The 20,484-nt window shown below is 43.2% G+C and overlaps 1 protein-coding gene across 22 annotated transcripts in view; it reads left to right on the top strand.

The window, feature by feature from the left end:
• The window catches only part of PPFIBP2 (PPFIA binding protein 2), a 141,173-nt gene that overhangs the window by 68,086 nt on the left and 52,603 nt on the right, over window positions 1–20,484 (top strand). For 15 of the 22 annotated variants that reach the window (XR_004257570.1, XM_032240619.1, XM_032240622.1 and 12 more), the window contains 2 exons: window positions 7,939–8,031; window positions 12,270–12,383. Coding sequence is in view for 19 of the 22 variants with exons in the window: in XM_032240619.1 (XP_032096510.1) it covers window positions 7,939–8,031; window positions 12,270–12,383 (207 nt within the window). In the remaining 3 variants the exon portion in view is untranslated. The other 7 variants (XM_032240629.1, XM_032240633.1, XM_032240641.1 and 4 more) reach the window with 7 other exon arrangements.

The following is a 20,484-nucleotide window of genomic DNA, read 5'->3' on the forward strand; positions in this document are numbered from 1 at the left end:
TATCCAGGACAAGGCTTACCCAACATGCTGTGTTCAGAATCTCAGCATATTTACAGGTGAAGAGCCATCATATAATTTAACATGCTCTGACCAGTTGGGACAGTGTATGTACTGTGGCCAAGATCCTGGAGGCACTGGAATTTATAGCTTATTAGAAGCACTGAAGGAAATATGACTCTTGACCTAGCCGAGATGACAATTATTGATATCAAAAAAGGAAGGCAGATGCATTTTGACGGTCCCAAGGCAAGAGCTCTGAGAAGCTGCTGTTGGCTTCAGAAACCAACATGACGGCTAGGGCTGTCACATGGGGGAGCTGACTGGCTTAGGTTTTCCCACACTCCTTACTTATATACCAATGGCACCCCTGTTGTGATCTTCCCCTTTCCCCATCTGACTACTCTGGAACCACTCCTTCTACTAGTTCAGTGAAGCACAGTGCCAGCAGGAAATCATCTGGGTCATGCCAGTTGGGGAGTGCTGCAGAACTGCCCTCACCCAGCATCCCTGCGGTGTACCAGAGCACATGTGCACGGTGCATTCTCCTGCCAGATGCCAGCCAGGCCACAAAGCAGTCATGCCCCCGGCAAATCTGCAGGACCCCAGCCATGGTATCAAGCACTCACACCCTGTCTAGAGCTCCACGGAGAGCCTAACATGGCTATCCCTTGGCCAAGCTACAGTGGAAGGGCTAGGCCAGGAGAGAGCAAGCATCATGGATCTGAACAGCCACTGCAGTCAGAGGGTGATGTCTTTGAGGAGGCTGCTGGAGGTTAACTTGGCTAAAAAGTTCATGTTTAACTCAAATTTGAACTAACCTCTAGATTGGAACAGAAATAAAAATCCAATGTTTATGATTGGTTATTACTAGCTATAAAAATTCCCAGTGTACTCATTATAAACATGTATGTAGCACATAATACTTACAGTACACAATAAAACACTTGTACGAGAGAAAAAAGTGTGGCCATGAATATATGACTCAACAATGTGAGCACTTTTTCAGGGATAGTGGAGAAGGGAACTCCTTTTGAGCAATGTGGCTCAAAGGCGTGATCCCAGGGCTGTTAACTAATGTCGGATTCTGTGTTGCCACTCTCACACAGGCTTTGTTTTTGTTTTGTTTTGTTTTTTATTTCCAGCCTGAAAGTATTTTGTTTATTGTTCCCTTGGGTTGTTTGTACAGGTCTTTATAGATATTTCTTAGGTGTCCTGATCAGAAATATTTTCCTGTTGTTCTCTTACACATACAGAGTGAATTAAAACTTTTTGTAGAAGACATTAAATGCTTCTAACTGAACGGTAGCCTTTTAGATTAAACAAAGCTAAATTCATTTACAATTTAGTTAAATTCATTTGTTAAATTATAATTTAAAACCATTTCCATATTCCTATGATTATTCAAAAACTTTATATCACACAGGAATTTTTAGAGCATCCTGCTATAAAGAGCATTCTGTAGTTTTATTCCCTCAGGTTTTCAGGTATATTGACCTAACTGACCCTCTCTGCCTCTCTGTGAAGCATAATTTTTTCTATTGATAGGATGGAAAGCCTGAGATGAGGTGACCTACCTGAGATTCCACATGGTTAGGTGCAGCCCCAGCCTCCTAATTATTCTTGGTTTGTCCTCTTGCTGCAGAGAAGGTGGTACCTTGGGGAGGAGGATGCAATAGGAATTCTGTACATGAATATGGAAGCACCACAAGAAAGTCCCCAGGGATCCCCCACTTGAAAGTTCAGCTGGGTCAAATGTGGGGAATAGGGAAGCCAGAGCTCCCAGCCTCCCAGCACCCAGACCTGGCATTTGTACAGCTGTGTCTGACATGTAATTCTTTCAACATAACTTCTTAAATAGTCGTTAGATATATTTGTTATTTACCCTTTGTTTATTCATTTTCTGATTCACCATTATATCTTTTAGACTTTAGCTCCTGTTTATTTCTTGTTTTGTTTGAACTTACTTTTTCATATCCCACATCCTGCTCCACCAGCCCTGGTTGATGCCCATGGGCCTCTTGCATCTTGTATTTGTTCCCTGTCTTAACCTTTTTGCTCTACATGGGAAATAAGAATGGAAGCAAACAGGTGGTAGATAGAAAGCCATCTATTCCCACACAAAGGAGACCGGGTGCCCTTTTTATCCTAGTACATCCCACACAGACACTCCCTGTGCCACAAAGTAGATCTCAATTAGCCCCTGATGATAATCCTGGTTTTAACTATAGTTGGCTTAGGGCTGGCAACCTTGCCTTAAAAATTGCCAGTTTAAGCAAATCAAGCAATAATAGGCAGAATTCCTTTGCAATTCAGTACTATATCCAAATAGCAGGAATTCTTTCCTGCAAGTCTGTTTCCAAAGGAGTAAATTTTAGTCAGTTGATCACCTTTTGAGACAAATGCATTAACCAGAACTTTTGGTTGCAAATAACAGAAATTCAGTTTGAACTAAGCCAAGAGGGAACAAACAGGAAGGACTGGAATATATCTCTGCCTTTAGACAGCATGAACCAGGGATGAGAATGCCCCCAGTCTTTTTCTTGGCTTTTGTTTGCGCATTGGCTTCATAGCTGTCTCTTGCTGCAAACCAGCTTTGTCCACATAGAACAGGACACGGCCACTGACAACCTCAGAACTTTATGGCACCACCATGCTCTAGGAACTACCATGCTCTGTTCCTAAGTTTAAAAATTCAGAGGAAGGATTTCAACAAGCCAGTGGCAGGGAGATGAGGATCTTTCTAAGAAGATGGCAGCCCTCATTTGTGCCACTTAATTACAGTAAAGGTGATGATCTCAGCCTACTCCAGACAAACAATAGATTCCATTAAAGCAGGGTGCTGAAGAATTGTCTGCCAAGATGGAGACAAGTCTTCTCTGTTCCTATTCCTTAGCAAGAGAACAAGGGGAAAATCGGCTGATCTAGGGTTCTCCATAATTCATGATAAAGTTTCTCTTCTGGACCTCACATACCCCCTGAAAATCTCATACCTAGTTAAAATGCAATGTTCTCCATGTTGCAGAAATCTTGATTTCTTGAGTCTGTCAGCATCCAGCTCTCTGTGCATGAGGAACTTATCAAGAGTAAATTTCTTACTCACTGACCAAGGGGAGGGATGGGAGAGGTAGGGACAGGACTTGGTTTAGATTAGGCTACTGTCATTGTACGGTCCAAACTGCCCTTTATGTGGAGACTGTCGCTGCTGGAATCTTGCAGTCAGCCAGTCCTCTCCATCCTGGCTACTCGGAGTTCTCTTTCTGTCCCCTCCCTGCTGAGGCCGATTGACTATGGTGAGCAGCTCCAGGATCCCAACCACAGAATACCCTGCATAGCTGCTGCATCTTCCTGAGGCCTCTCTCAGTCAGAGATGGCTTAGAAAATAGCCCTACTTTAGGCTGTTAATTGCTCAAGCTGCACATTAGGCTCGCCCAGCCTCAGCAGTGATAGCAATTTGGATCTTACAGAAACAGACCCTGGGATAACCTGTAAGAATCAAGGAGGTGTGTTGTCAGTGTTTCTGAAGACACTCTGGAATATTACTCTCAAGGCCTACGGAAGACCTGGATATGACAACTCTGTGCTCCGTTTTATATTTGCCTCCAAGAAATCTGAGTTTTAGAGGATGAATTCCTTGTGTCCAAGACTCTCTTCAGCTTCTTGAGAGCAAAGCTTGATAGACACAAAGTTGGTTTGGCTTCAGTAATCTTGACTAAACGTGCCGAGTTCTTAACAATATACATTCAGGAAGTCCTGGTTCATGATTCAGTTCCATGATATAGGAGAGATAGTATGTTTCACTGTGGTATCCTTTAGGCAAAATTCAAGAGGATATGCAAGTGTCAGTCTGTAGTTGACAATTCACCTCCACAGGGCACACAGATCACATGGTTCTCACAATATTTTTAGGTAACTAACCTGAATTATAGTATCAGAAACAGCTCTGACCATGGAAAATTTGAATGAGAAGATTGATTTTTACCGTGTTACGTTTGTAGCAATAACTATCAAAAGAGAGGGGGAGGAAGTTCGATCAAATATATGTAACACAGATTAGTAAGTCAGTCCATTGGCAGGCCTAGCCTAGTGGCTAATGTCCTTGGTTGCGTAAAAATTAGCTTTCTTATATTTATCTGTGGGATGAGCATCCTTAACAAGTAGAACAGGGGGTAGATGATACTCTCCTTTTGTCACTGGCCATCCCACAGTGGGGAGCCGTAGAAAATTGGCATGTAGTGTCCTTCAGAATTTGGTTGTACTTTCTTCTCTGTGGAATGTGGGCATGGTTCTTCCAACTTGACTTCATGCATGGAGAGCTGGGCAACTGCTCTAACACTGATTTGCCTAATCAGGAACATGGACAAGACTTTTCAGAGACACATTAAACCTGGAATCACGCAGGGACCCACTATCTGTCCAAGCCTTCTATTTGCAATTCCACTATTAAAGGACCAGGCATACCTTTTGACAAAGCAATCTCTTTTTAAAGTAGAGCAAAACAGAGGTGTGTCCTAACTTAGTCTTTTAAAACATATTTCTCAATAAATTGGAATCACATTTTGATAACCACAAAGCTTATTACGCCTTGATGATGTACTCGTTTTATAATGCAAGAATGACACCAGAACGTGATTGAACCTGTTGCCGAGTTATAAGAATACAGAATATGCAGATTCACCCAAAGGTAAATCCTTACCTTTGGCTGACGAATATTAGCATTCAGCAAGACAATCCTCTTCTTGGCCCTGTTCTCAGATGCTTTCTAAGTTTTTCTCCAGACGGAGGTGGCATTTGATCCTGGCCTTTCTGAACAGCACAGTTTTTTCACATGCCAGTCCTGTCTAGATCATGAAAACACATAGCTCTGACTTCATTAAAAGCAAAGGATAGGGATACTGTGGGCTTCTGTCTGGAATTTTGTCTCTCACTGACGTTTACTACCTTTTAAAAGCTTGCTGGAGAACAGCAGTGATTCTGAAGGATCTATAGAAGAGGAAGATGTACTGTTCCTCTAGAACAATGATTAGGGGTAGGGGAGGGACCTGTCTGCCATGCACACCACTGCTGTATGGACCAGTGTGACTGCTAGGAAAGGAGTTGGCTCCTTGAATCTGTTATAGGAGGGACAAATATCAGGAACCACTGTTCTAGGTCCTCTAACAGGGCTTCCAGATTTTCAAATAGATTTTGATTACTCAATAGAAACATTTTTGTAGGAAATGCAAACATTATGGCAAAGTGCTCTGAATAGTGCCTGGCACGTGCTGAGCACTTGGTGCTTGCTGTGTATTTACAGCCCTGTGCCTGGGCCATATTATATTAATCTCCATAAAATTGCTTTCACCTTTGGCCCATATTACCCACTAGCCTCTGAACTACTCTGAGAGCATCATACAAAAGCAATGAGTTCTCTTGGGCTCTGTTTACTGTAAGGGTGCTATCATGGATATTGCTGATCCTGTTACACAAAATCTCTCTGTGAAAACAAGACGTTTCTCCCTTGCTTGAAATAGTTATGCTTCTCCTAGGCAGTTGATTTGATTTTATCATACTGATCTGTGCATCTATTAACTGGTTGTGCTTCTCTTTTTTTATTGGCTTCTAGCGTGAATCTAGATTTTTACCCCCTTCTAGCATGTGTTATAGAATGTGGGTCACACCTTTTATTAACTGGAGTTATGATTTCAACTTTCTTTTTTTCCCCCCATTTATTTATTTTATTGTATTTTAGGTTTAGGGGTACATGTGAAGAACATGCAAAATTTTTGCATAGGTACACACGTGGCAGTGTGATTTGCTACCTTCCTCCACATCACCTACATCAGGCATTTCTCCCCTTGCTATCTCTCCCCAGCTCCCCACTCCCGCTACGTCCCTCCCCTATTTCCCCCCAACTGACCCCAGTGTGTATTGCTCCCCTCCCTTTCAACTTTCTTACTCTCTTTTGTCAACTAGTAAAAACAGTTGCCTCTCTGGGTGATTGCATGGGTAGACCTTTTATTATAATGAAGAATATACTGTACACCATTTGAATAAAGCATAGTTGGTACAGTGGCTTGCTGGAGTCTGTGAAAGGGGTCTTTAGTCTTCTCTCCATTTCCTGCCAGAGAATGGGCAGCTGCCAGTGCTAGGTGGCTCCATGTCCATGTGGACTTTGGCACCGGGGTTCTGCGTGCAGAGCCTCTCTTGGACACCTGGGTCCTTTTTCTCTGTCCACTGGAAATCACCATCATGTGAGTTATTTGACATAAGAATTTGATCTGCTGTTAAGAATTATTTTCCTATCTTTTCTTCTCAGGTTCTGAGAAAATATAGATTACATCCTTGGATTCTAGTCAGAGAGTTTGATTATGTGAGAACTGGAATATTAATTTAACAACAATAAACTACCATTAACAAAGACGTCATTTGTGATTGTTAAGGCTCTTTGTCTGCGGCACGAAAGCGCTCCCATAACAATGAACAAGACATAGGCTCCAGAGGGGCTGGAGCAGAAGACAGTAGTGTGGCAGCAGGTGCTGCCTGGCACAGCTGGCCTAGGGAGTGGCCCCTGGGCCTGTCCTCTGGCTGCACCTTCAACAAACAATCAGTGTATTTTTCACTAGTGAGACTCTAGGCTTGAGTGCAGTATGCTTCGTTCACATTTCTGTTCTAGAACTGGGCATGGCTCCGTTGCTCCCCTCACCTATGCAGTGCACTGGGAAGGGGTGGGATCAGGGGAGGAAGGAGGTGCCCTTTCTCATGGAGGGTGGTGGGAGAGCCCATACTAAAAGTTGAAATGTGGAGAAATGGCCTAGGACAAGGTGGCCCAACTCTGGGTCTCTCACATCTGCCTCTGCACAGTTGAGGCTTTCCTCTAGGGTGGTGGACACCTGCCTCATGAATATTGAAGCACTGATTTCACTGGACCAGCTCAGGTTATGTGATACTCATTTCCACGTTTAGCAATCAGATCTACTTTTTCAGACTGCCAAGCCTCTGGGTGACCTATTGCAGACCAGCCTGGTTTCAGTCTTCCATTCACCATGGAGGAAGGAGGTGTTGGGGCCAGCTTAGTGACATTAGCAGCTCCTTCCCTCCTCTCTACCCACAAGCAGCTCAGACACACCCGAGAAAGTGACACCTCCTGTCTCTGCCTGGGGCATTTGTAAGATTCTGCCTCTCCTCTGACATTCCACATCCTCTCCCTTTCCTCTGTTTTCTATAGTTTCTGGCCACTTGTCATTTCCTGTGCTTTAGCTCTGGCATCCCTCTGGCTCTTATTTAAGTTCTTCTCAAGATGTTTTGTCTTAGCTTGCTTCTCTCAGCTGTAGCACTGAGGAAATGTGACCTGCCAGCCTGGCTACCAAAGCTCTTACTGGAGGGTGGGATTGGGGTGGAAAGGGAGGTGTGAGTGAAGGGCCTTGTAGTTGACATCCCCCATCCTTCATGCTCACTGTGATGTTCAGATTGGGCCTCCATGCAGCAAGGTGTGCCTTGGCTTCAGGGGACCCTGGCATGAGAGTTAGGAGATACCAAGATCTGTGCAGAAGCTGTTCCCATGTAGTCCCTTGGTGAATGGTACCGGCTCTCCAGTCTCCTCAAAGAGCAGGCCCTCATTGTCACCATGCCTCTGGAGGCAATGCCTCTGGCTAACCCAGACCCAGCATGTCAAGTCAAGCACTGCTGGGCCTAGAGTTTCACAGAGGGCCTCCTGGCCAGGAGTGAGGTCATCCAGGGGGCGGTTGTGCCAACTTCCAAGGCACACCTTTCAGTGGCATGTGATCTGGTTCTCCTCATGGTAGTTTTGAAATCTTGTGGTTTCCTGTTTTGATGAGTGGTTTTGTACATATAATCAGTGAAACTGTCCTCACAAATTACATGGATCCCCTATTTTGTTTAGAAGCTGTAAGATGTTTTTCCAACCTTTTAAGTATATTCTTTTTTTTCTGTCTTCTTTAGACCCAGGTAAACCACCACAGTACTGCTAGTAATGAAACCTACCAGGAACGCCTGGCACGGCTAGAAGGAGATAAGGAGTCCCTCATATTGCAGGTGGGTACTTTTTTTTTTTTTGGTGAGAATCACCTTATCCTGTTACCTCCTACTGTGTAGCTTCTCTTAAGTGGGAGGGAAGCACAAGGGATTTTCTCTTGGAATTTTTCTGCTTCCAAAGCGTATGTTTTTAGAAAAGACTTTTCCTGAAATAAAGAAGTAAGTAATTCTAGACCTGACTTTGAGGGGCTGTGAATTCAGTCATTCATTTATCATGCAGTACCAAGCACCTGCCTGTATACACTGGAAGCCCCATGACCAGGCTGATTTCCAGGTGCTAAGAATGAACAAAATGGGCCCTGTCCCCCAGAAGCTCCCGAGTCTTGTGAGGTAGGGGAGATATATCTTCGTGCCCCTAATAAGACAGAGCTGTGGGTGATACAGGCCTAAAGGTGAATGCTAATGAATCAAGTCCAAATTTTCTGAAGCTGGATCTAGACTGATCCTTTTGATAGTAAATCCCCTGGAGCTGGTAATAGGGGCTAAGCCTTTGATAGCTCTCTTGCTTGAAAGAGAGGAACTCCAACACCTTTAATGGAAAAAGATAGTCAAAGGGGCTTTCTCACTTTTGAAAGTTTGTGTGCCTTGTAGCCCATAGAATTAGGTATTCCCGTAAGAACGCTGTTGAAGAAGCAGGCCTAGCTCTTTGCTATGTTAGCTTTTGAAAGTATAAATTGATTTAGCAAGCATTTGCTCAAGGTCTGGTATGCATCAGATATTAATTGGTGATTTGGAAAATATAAAGGCCAGTATCCTAATCCCAGCTCCTTAAAGCTTAAAGGGTGATGAGTTAGACTGGTGGTAGAATGGAGGGAGGGGCTGGGGGGACTTGTACCCTACCTAAGCTATGGACTTCAGCTTGGAGCACTAGGGTTATGAGGTGGCAGTGTGTTTATTTTTTCTCTTTTTACCTTATTTATTTTATTCTTTCATTGTATTTTATGAACATAAGGGTAATGAATGATTTTAGGAACTTTTAAAATGCTAAAAATTTGAAGAATCAGGTTAACGTTTTGGCCTTTTTTCCAGTGTTGTTTTTTTTTTCCTTTTGCCTGTATTCTAAATAACTGAGCTCATACTAAATATATGGTTTTACATTCCAGTTTTGTATTTTTCTTCATTGATTTATTCATTATAAAATAATTGAGTATATACAACTTGTGAGATTCTGGTTTTTGATGCTGGGATGCAGCACTGAAAGAGGCAGACTCAGTTCCCATTCTGTGGATCTTCCATTTGAGAGAGTGGGCCGGGCGCGGTGGCTCATGCCTATAATCCCAACACTCTGGGAGGCCGATGGGGGTGAGTCACCTGAGGTTAGGAGTTGTAGACCAGCCTGGCCAACATGGTGAATCCCCATTTCTACTAAAAATACAAAAATTAGCCAGGCTTGGTGGCAGGTACCTGTAATGCCAGCACTTTGGAAGTCCAAGGCAGGTGAATCACAAGGTCAGGAGTTTGAGATCAGCCTGACCAACATGTTGAAACCCCATCTCTACTAAAAATATGAAAGTTAGCTGGGTGTGGTGGCAGGCGCCTGTAATCCCAGCTACTCAGGAGGCTGAGTCAGGAGAATTGATTGAACCCAGGAGGCAGAGGTTGCAGTGAGCTGAGATCGTACCACTGCACTCCAGCCTGGGAGACAGAGTGAGGCTCCGTCTCAAAAAAAAAAAAAAAACAGAGTGTGTATTGACAATAAGCCAATATGTAAACTATTTCAGATGATGATAAGAACTATGGAAAAAAGTAAAGCAAGATGAGGACTGTGTAGTAAAAGGAAGATCTCCTTTACAGGAGGAAGCTGGGGAGGGAGCCATGCAGATACCTGGAGAAGTGCACTCCAGGCAGAGCAGTTGGTCATTCCAGCCCACACACTGAGGCAAGAGTGTGCTTGGTGTGTGGGAAGAACAGCAAAGGGCTATTGTACCTGGAGTCTGTGCCCAAAAGGGTGGTGGGAGCCGCCTTTAGAGAGGTCGCAGGGGTCAGATTGAATAGCACATTGTAGCACAGATGTTTGAGGGATGTGTAATTTGAAACTCTTATCCCAATGACATGATTAGTGAAAGAGTATCTAATGTGAGATTTTGCAGTAAACAGTATGAAATTGCAAACTTCTGAACCAGGACCCTTCATGATTGAAATAGCACATTCCTATTTAGAGAGGATTACAATTTAATTTTTAAAAGTCCTGTGTTAATAATGCTTCCTTTCACATTCATAGTTTTCTAAAATTCCGAATTCTTGAATAATCCCTATTTAAATAATCTTAACACAATTGGGAAGCTGCTTACCAGTAAAGTCAGAAGTTGACCCTAGTGGTTTCTACTCTACTGGGAGCTTATGGGCAGACTCCAGGAGTGTCTGTTATGTGATCACTCCTGTTCTGCAGTGGCCCAGTGGAGCTGGTTAGACAGATTCTCAGCAGGGTAGAGGCTCTTGCTTAATGCACACACAAGCTCAGCCAGACTGACTTAATTTGGAGCCCTTGGCCCAGAAAGTTTTCCTGGTTCTACTCGTAAAACGAGACAAATCACACGTAACAAAATACTCTGTTTTTAGGATTAGTTAAAAAGAAACCCCAAATCTCTTATATCTTCATTGTAATGAAAATCCTTAAAGATTTTCGTCCTGTTTCTTTTTTTTAACGTCTGTATCCCTCAATACCTAGAACTATGCCTAGCATCTAGTAGGGTCTCAAAAATAGTTGTTTTTAGTGAACAAAGGTCATGTTTAGGACCTTTATGTATTTTGTCCAGATTTTCTACATCCCTTCATTCATAATACTTAGAATCAGCATTGATGTTCTGAAGTCTTCTGGAGCTGAACAATTAGCTATAGAATGCTAGAGATCCTGTGATTCCTTGGGTATCGCCAACACATAGCCTCAGGCATGGTATAGACCATAGAAATGTCTAATCCTCATAATAAGATTAACGAGAAAACATCCTTCACAGACAGAAACTCTGGATTCCAGCGAGGAAAGCCCACCCCCAGAGTACTACCTTTTTGAAAGTGGTGTTAGTTCAGGATGGCTGAGTGCTGGGCCACAGGGAGTAATAAATACACACCCACCTACAAAGGTTTTAAACCACTTTTTTGGTTAAAAGTGGAATGTTAACCCTGTGTCGACTCCAGGAATATGTTTCAATAATTCATTCATCATTTGGGAACGTAAAAATGGAGAGCTTAAAGTAGGCATATTAATTTAGATTAGTTCCTTTTTAAACAGGAGCTTTATAATTCAGAAAATTTATTTAAACACTCATAAATGAACTCACGTCAACTCATGCTCCATCTATCTTTATGTTACAGGCTGAGAAATAATTCTGGATAATATATATGCAAATGACAATGACTCTGATGAAAAAGTCTAAAGGATCTCAATTTACCAACTGCTAATTTCTTCACTTTTGGGAGGACACTCATTCTCTTTCTTCTTGCTTTGAACCATCTCTTAATAAAGAAAAAGGATACTGGGGCAGTTTGCTAATAGAGAAGGCTATGAAAGCCATTGCTAGTATACAGTTAGGGCATAATTTGAATGACTTCCTGTAAATGAGTTTTTACTAATTCATATTTTCAATAGAGATTCTCAGCGTTCTTTAGAAAGATGACTTTTTTTCTGCCACCATATGTGTAATGTGGCTCCTCTGTATTTATGACTTAGAGTCATGTTTTGGCCTGTGAAGCACAAAACCCTTTCTGGAGCCAAGTTTTGTCAGTGCTAATACATGCCCTTTACAGCCCACATTCATTAATTGCATCAAAACACTCGCCTGATAGGTGAGCAGTCCTCACACCCTTATGAGAGAGGTAAGGTCATTGGTTCGTTTTCATGAAGTTTGGAAAGCTCTTCCACATGAGGTTGCAGAAGTCCTGGCAAGCCTGCTGAGATGTGCCTTCAGGTCGGGGCTGTTCAGTAAGAGGAATAAGGAGCACGAGTCCAGCCCAGAGGCAGATTCTGTGGCTGTTGGGTGTTTTTCTCTTGAGTCTGTCAAGAGGAGTAAACGTGACCCATGTCATCAGAGCAGTGGCCGAGACTCCCTTGTAAGGTAAGAATCTAACCGGAGCTGCCTTCGTTCAGGACACTTCCTCTACCTGCCACTCAGCCAAAGGCAAAACTCTTTCCTCTGTATAAGAGTCAGTGGTGAGGTTTCACAGCTCCCCTGCGGTGGGGAGGCTTTCCTGCCCCATGTCAAGTCCCTGCTCCTCTGCCATTGCTTTATTTCCTGGAACAGGTGAGTGTCCTCACAGACCAAGTGGAAGCCCAGGGAGAGAAGATTCGAGACCTGGAAGTGTGTCTGGAAGGACACCAGGTGAAACTCAATGCTGCTGAAGAGATGCTTCAACAGGTAAGGACAGGTGTGCTGAAGGCCCTGGGTTCTGAAGCAGCTCATGTGCCGAAGCCCCTTTCTGTGCCTAGGCTACAGCTCTCGCTGCCTGCTTTCCCATCCTACCTGGAGGCGGGATTGGCTGCTCAGTGTATAGTGTTTGTACAGCAGGTGAAACCAACCTGAACGTTGAGAGTAGCAGAGGGGGTAGGGAAAGGAAGGGCTGCCCCGAGACGAATAACCTGCTGAGCTGGTTAGACAGATTCCCAGCTAGCACTTCCTCCAGACCTGGTGCAGTGAGGAAGACCTCAGTTGGGGGACTCACCCTCATCCTGCGGTGTCATCTGGAGTTTTAGAAAGTCAATTCTCAGTTGTGCCCCTTTCCCATCTTGCTCTGCCTCTTCCTACTCTATATAGTTTTTAAATAAAAATTATTACATAAATAACATTTTAATATAATTCAGTAGCTATCAAAATGGAAAAAATATTTAACTGTTTCCTACCATTCAAATATAGTCTTCTCTTTCTTTCCTTTTTGTCCGTGTTATGCGTGCATGTACTTTCCAAGTCTGTAGTCACATCAAATATGCAATTTACTTCTCTGATCTTGTATGCTTAATATCATATAATTTTTTCCATTTTACATTTTTGCTGTATTGTCATCTTTATTATCACTGATAATAGATTTTCTTAGTAAAAGTATCAGAGTTGACTTAACTGTTTTTCGATTCCTGAGTACTTTTTCTGTATTATAAGTAATGAACTACAATTTTTTAGGAAGGGGTGTTGAATTTTTATTAAAACTCTTTTCAGAATTTGTTCAGAAGCTAATTAAGTTTGTAAATGAAATCTATTAATATATCTAATTTTAAATTTTCCTTAATTCATATCATTCTTGTGTTTTAAGTTATCTTGAAAATTAAACAACTGAAGCTTGTGTGTGTCTGCCTTATAACTCCTGGCTTAGTACTTAGCACATAAAAGATGCTCACAATTACTTAAAGATCAAAAGTTTGTTCCTTAAAATGAGTGGATTCAATTAGGTGACTGCTTATAATACCAAAAGCACTAGCATTTTTTTTTTTTTTTTGTCATGATCAGCATAAGACTCAGATTGTTTCTTGACAGCATACTGGTGAATACAGGCTTTGAATTTTACCTTTGGTCTCATAATAAACATCTTAATTCTGGTGTTTGTTAGTTTTGTTTGAGTGCCTTTGAAGGTCTTTAAAAACATGTAAGTCACTGTTTTTATGTATATATCTTCATAAAAACCAGTTCCAATGGCTCAGGAACTTTTGTTAGTTTCTTATCTTTTCATTGCTGATTAATAAGTTACCACATTCTTGGCTCCATTTGATATTCTACTTAGATTATGTGCCATTTCTCTTGTTCATGGTATTCCCTAAAAATCTGGCTAGCAAGAGGAATTGAGTCTTTTTTAAAAAATTGAATCTTTCTTTTGAAGACCCAGGAAAGAAAATAGCCTGATAGAAGAAAATCTCAAATGATGAAAGTATTTTCACAAAGAGTGCAAAAAACAACCTACTAGATTATGTTTTCAGGTCTGCTCAAGGTGTGGTTTTCAGATGAGAAAGATAAGGGAGAAAGATGATTGAATGGTGTAAACAATCCAGAAAGACACCAAGAACATTTGAATATGGAAGGGAACAAGTCAGAAGGTTGATGTTTCAGGAAGGTGATGCTGGGAGAGTAACCACATAATCAGAGGTCAGAGAATAGCTGCATTGTAGTAGCTGAGTTGTCTGACTGCCCGTGCTGGCTTCTCTGAGCCTGCTCTACATAGCTTTCTATGGCAGTGTTTCTGCTCCATTGTCAAAGTCTCTGTGTCAAGGAGTCTGATTGTGATGCCCAGCACCACTTGGAGAGAGGCTGTCTAGTTCCTCTAAGCATTCCCATGGATGGCGTTTTAGACTTTTTAAAAAGTCTTAAGCTCAGTTACCTTTTTTATCCTGTTTATTCTAAATCCTCTTTCTTGTGTGCTATGAGTTTGGTATTGGGCGTGTGGTACCATGCGCCACAGAGGTAGATGTCTTAACCTGACATATATTGGAGTATGGTAGCCACTATCGAGTTTCAAAGATTCCTGAATTTGACTAAGTTTTTTTTCTGCTCATAAGCTTTCATTGCGTTCCCTCAAACTGCCAAGGGTAAAATGATAGCAGTATGCAGTGCTCCTTTCTTAACAAATTGAGTTCAAGCCATAGGACACATCTGAGCCTCATCTCCCACCCACGTGTTCACTGGGCTGGGTGGCACCAGAGCTTGAGATGTTTTGAGTTCCCAAATCTAAATCCAGAGTTGAATGTTTGGCCGAACATGCTGTTGCTTTCCTGAAGTCTGTTTGTTGCTGTTTGTGAAGACACTTAATTCTTGCACCACAGCGCTGATGCAATGATATCTCTGGCTTGGACTATGTATGCATTTTCTGAGCTGAGAACAGGCAAACACTTGCCCAATCTGACTGAGATATCCTGGCTGCAGGGCCCTTGGCTTCTGGTGGTAGGAGCAAGAATGACTGACTCATGGCCTAGAGGCAGAGAATGGAGGCAAACAATTGACTCTTTCTGCCAGCCTCAGAAATCATTCTGGCCCAGAGCCAAGGTGAGCCTGCTGCTCAAAGGCTCTGAAGAAAATCCTTTCACTGTCTCAGCATGCAGCTTCTAGCTGCCTATAGATAAGGTGCATCTTCTGGGTTTGCTCCTCCTGATAACCCTGCATTCTGAAGACATCCTGTCTGAAGGCAGCAGCTGCTGTTCTACTCCACTTGACTGACCATTTAGGCATGGTGATGCTACATATTCTCATTTTTTACACGAGACTCAAAATCCAGATTTAATGAGTTAAAGATGTCTGCTTTAAAAATATTAGCAGCTAATTTAAGTTTTTAGAAATGCTCTGTGAATCATACCTATAGGTCAAGGCTGGCCCGCAGGCCTCCAATCTGCAACCTCTGCTCTAGACTTGGCCCCCGCAGGCTGGAATAACTCTAGGGGGATTTAGGAAAAGCCAAATCCAATGAGCATAGCCCAAACCTTATGATTACAAGGGCTCCAAGAACCCCATTGAGCTATCTCTCTCCATAGCTGTTCTAACCAATGTCAACCTCCCTCCAGAAGCACAAGAGGTGAGACGTTAATTCCCTACCCAGTTCATGAGCCACGTACCTGCTGTACCCCCAACCACAACATCCTTAGCCTGTCCCTGCACAGGGCTGGTCTCCCAGCTCCCATCTGTTTTTGTCCACACATGAACTCATCCAGCCTCCAGAAAGAGCATGAAGACCTCCCTTGGGGTTAGACAAGCAAACCAGAACCAACCAGAGTCAGCAAAGGGGCAGGTCCACATGAGCTTACCTAGATTATGAACACTTTTGAGGACAAAATAATGTTTCTATTTTGCAGCCCAGGGCAAGATGTGGGGTGGGAAGGGAACATGATAGCTATAAGCATCTCTCAGGACTGCTACAAGCATCTCATAGCTGTCTACATAGACATAGACATACCTTGTAGCTCTCAGGACTGCTTAGGGAAGCACCTACTCAAGGTGTGGTCTTAGACTCAATGAGCATGTCTGGATTACCCAAGAAACCTTTCCCATTAAGAAGAGCCATTTCTCAGACAGGTACTGTGGCTCACGCCTGTAATCCCAGCACTTTGGGAAGCAAGGCAGGAGGATCACCACCTGAGGTCAGGAGTTCAAGACCAGGCTAATCAACATGGTAAAACCCCATTTCTATTAAAAATACCAAATTAGCAAAGTGTAGTGTTGCATAACTGTAATCCCAGCTACTTACGAGGCTGAGGCAAGAAAATCACTTGAACCAGGGAGGCAGAGGTTGCAGTGAGCTGAGATCATGCCATTGCACTCCATCCTGGGCAATAAGAACAAAACTGGGGGAAAAAAAAAAAAAAAAAAAAAAAAACCATTTCTCAGAAGGATCTTTAGGGGAGGGACAGTCTGAGTTGGTTTTCACTGGGCTGGTATTGTCTGAGCCTGAAAATGGAACTCAGAGTGCTGGGCCCTGCCTCTCTGGTCCTTAAGTGGGTCAAGGCATTGCATTGCTCAGCCGCACACCAAGGCTATCAGAGACCAGGGCCCAGAATTGTCCCTAGGATTTGAGGCATGGACCAGCAATCTTCTCGTGACTGGCTCAAACTATGCTGGCAACAAAAATCTCTATATCATGGGAAAGGTTTCCCTGCTCTGTTATATACTTGAGGCCCATGGTGGCTTTTTGTAAAGTAGCCCCCGTGAGCTCTCTGGGGTCTAGTAGGTTCCTACACAATAAGCTCCTCTGCCTCTGATCACTGACCCTTCTCTAGAGGGTGATCTCCGGAAAGAAGCTGATGCTACTCAGTGGATAAGAGGTTTTACATGGAGCTAGTGGCCAAATAGAGCATTTTCCAGACTGGTCATTTACAGATATAATCAATGTGAACAGAAACAATGTCAATGTCAAAACAGAACACAGGGAAAGGGAACACTGTGGGGAGGAAGTAAGGGTGCAAACCTTGTGAAGACATAATCCTGCTTTTGGGAAACCTTGAACAACACCAGTCTCTCTATTTCCATCCTCCCTGTTGACCCAGAGCTTTAGGAGTTAGGCAACTTCATTGTTTTGGCTTTTAGTTGAGGTTGGGAAGTGACAAATAAAGGGGACTGAGAGTTCATGGATATGAGTTTCTGTAGATTTGCTATTTGCTGTTGATCTGGGAAAGTCAGTGTACCTGTTTTCTTACTAGTAGACAATGGGGATGACAATATGGCCTCTGTATTGCCCACCTCTTACTTCTCAGAGTTCTAGTAAAGTTTTTCCAGCGTTACTAAGCACAGGCTGGCATACAAATGGCCACTGTAAGTCAAGACACTGAGCAGAAGGTTGTGGGCCTGAGACACAGGTCTAGTAGCTGACTGATAAATTTCCCAGGAGAGCCTTTAAACAGGTATTTCTATCTCAAAGAAAATATTAAATGAGCTGTGTACTTGTTCTGGTGGGAAGACAAATCTGTCTGAGGCAGGTAATACACTGATTCATAAGTGAAGAAAACAGGAAGTTTTCAAATATTCCCAAGAACTCCCTCTGGGGATTTATGAGCTAATGAATTTCTTCACGTTTATCCTATTTGATGTTGGGTATCCAGACTACAGGGCAAACTAGATACTTTAACTTCATTTTTGCAGATAAGAGTAAGGTTCAGAGACATAATTGAGTTAGTGGGGACTGAGTCTGTGCTCAAACTCGGGTTGACTACAAGCACCTCTTGTCTGCACAGTGTTATTCATGAAAGAAGCCTCCCTGCAAGACCTGGGCCTTTTACTTCAAAGGGCAAAGAGACTTATTTTTCCTTTCATGCCTTTCCATGGCCCATTCTTTCATTCTGGTTTCAGGTTGCCAGTCTGGCTGTGGTCCTCCGTCATTGGTCAGTAACTCCCTGGGTCATATTCCACACTTAAAGATGGAGGTAATTGCTTCAAGATGTGGCCCTTTAAGGAGCGAATAAGTTGAAAGCCAAATGCTTTTGTTCAGCTTTAGTCAGAACATGAGTTTTGGTAAAAGGAAATGAATGATGAATTTCTCCGAGATATAAACTTTCTTTATCTCTTAGAAACGAGAAGTATTCGTCCTTCTGAAAAAGGTTAGTGACAGTTTTATCCATTGATTTTTTTCTAAACCTTTATTACCCAGTTTCGTGGTCTACCATAGTGAGTAAAATCCAGCCTCCCCCAGACCTCCTCCCTCCTGTCATTTGCACCGGCAACCTTCAAACTATTGGGAGCAGAAGAAGAGTGCTGCCTGGGAAGCTGTTGCCCCTTATCCTCAGCTCACTGCTTCCTCTCAACTCCCCTCCCCACACTGCAGTAGCTCCAGAAGCCCAAAAGGATTCCACCCTGAAGGTCAGGAAGCCCTCAGCAGGGGGCAGGTGTTGCCTAGCAGGGATGTGGGTGCTCCAGACAACCTGGATCAGATCTGACTCCCGTCTTGAGAATGAGAACAAGGGCTCTAAGAGTGTTTTCCTTACAGGCTAGACAGATAAAGGGAGCCAGCAAAGGAGATGGAGAAGAAAAAAGAAGGGCCAGGAAAACCTGGAGCAAGGAAGATGGGGTGGCTAGGGGTAGCTTACATTGAGCGGATGAAGACCTGAGAAATGCAAGCTGCATCTTAAAGTTTGTACATTGGTCCCAGAATGATTTCTGTGCCCTAGTTGGTGAAAGGAGAAGCCAGTTTCAGTCAGGCAGAAATTGTATTGAGGAGTGACACACACAGACACCTGCATACCCACACCTACCCACCTACTCACCAACCCATGCACACACACACACACCCCACACACCTACTCACCCACCCATACACATAAACACACCCCACACACACCCACTTACCCATCCATAAACACACACACCTACTCACCCACCCGTAAACACACACACACCCATGCATTGGCCCAGCAAAAGGACATGGGAGTTGATGGTGGTAGCTTGAGGGCAAGGCAAGGTCAAGTTTCTTTAGAATGTCAGAAATTCGATCATGTTTATAGCCTGAGGGATGGGAGCTGATGGTGAGGGAGAGATTAAATGCCTGTCAGAGTGGATGATTGATGGCCCTAATCTAGAGTAGCACAAAGCCTGGTGGGAAATGGCCCAAAGGCAGTACAGAAGTAAGGAAGAATCTAGGACCATGTGAGCAGGAGCCATTCTGAGTTACCAGCTGGAGGGAGAAACAGGACCAGAGCTCAGAGACAGAGCCAAAGGCTGCTGGTTGACCAGGAAGTTACTGTAAGGTTCATCAAGTTGTATGGGGATGTATGAAGAGTCTGGAGACTGAGAAATAGCCAGAAACGGGAAGGTCAGTCAGGGGCAATTCAGGAGCAAATTCTGGAAGCACTGTATCCTTTGATGTGTACTTTTTATGTGCAGCTGGAAGTTTTCTGAGCTAGAGAACACTTTTCAAAAGTGAAAGAAGACTGCAGAGAAGATGGCAATGTGCAATTGTGGCAGATTAGCCTTGGAAAGGAACTATGGGCTTGCTGTCTCTAAGACAGGAATTTAAGATACATGAATGAGAAATGATGCTGGGAAACTTTGAAATACAACTTACATTCAATGAACAGATGCATTTTATCTTTTCAGCAAATATGAGGAGAGATTATTTGAGGAGAAGAGGAGGACATGGTAGGGGTTTAGGCTTGAGCAGAACAGAAAAGACTTGGAATAGCTTCTGAAAGGAATCAGCCAGAGACAAACACAAGTTTTGCCAGGCAGTATTGGAAGATCAGCAGTAATTAGATAGCATAAATTTGTATGGAAACCAACTGGCATCATTAAGTGACTTTCACTAGCAATTTTTAAGCCATGGAGGGTGGAATCAGACAAAAGACTGACAAACTCACGTGGTGCCTGGAGACAGGGATGAGCTCCTAGGAGGATTTTCTGCTGTAGGTATGAGTACATTTGAAATGACCAACTTCAAAATATAGAGTGGATAAGGAGACTAATATTGCTTCAAGGAAGTTGATAAACCAGGAAAATAGAGAGTTACTAAGTAACTAGTGGCCACAGAAGCAATTAGAGGTTGAGTGAGCAAGTGGGACAGAGGAAAGGTCAGACGATTGTGGCCAGAGGAGAGAATTTCAGAGATGAAGATTTTAGAAGCAAAGGAAACACATGCTGGATAAACATGAGATCCAAGTTGTGACCGTGCTGCTGAGAAGCTGAAACGAAGTGGAAAGCAAAGCGTATTGGAGCTGAGGTCAAAGAATGTGAAGCCAGAGTGGGTACTGAATTGAAAAGTTAATAACAAAGATGTGGAAGCTATTGAGGAGACGGAATGCGCCTAAAGTAGGTAGAAAAGCTGTTGATCAAGACAGAAGCCTGAAGGAAGTGGGCTGGTTCTGAGTGTTTGGGGATAATGTGGTATAAGTGAAGAGCTCTGCCTTAGAATAGGAGGATAGATGCAGATGGTCGGAGGAGGCCAAAAAGTGGCTTGGAAGCAGCCCTGGAATAGGGAGGACGGAGTTCTATAAATTGGGTTGGTGGAAGTTGAGTGGTCTCCACTTGAAATGATTGGGAAGAAGGTGTAATATTGTTGAAAAAAACAAGA

This window comes from Sapajus apella, unplaced genomic scaffold (assembly GCF_009761245.1).
Source record: "Sapajus apella isolate SASKATOON/1434 unplaced genomic scaffold, GSC_monkey_1.0 scaffold47, whole genome shotgun sequence".
NCBI classification, from domain to species: domain Eukaryota; kingdom Metazoa; phylum Chordata; class Mammalia; order Primates; family Cebidae; genus Sapajus; species Sapajus apella.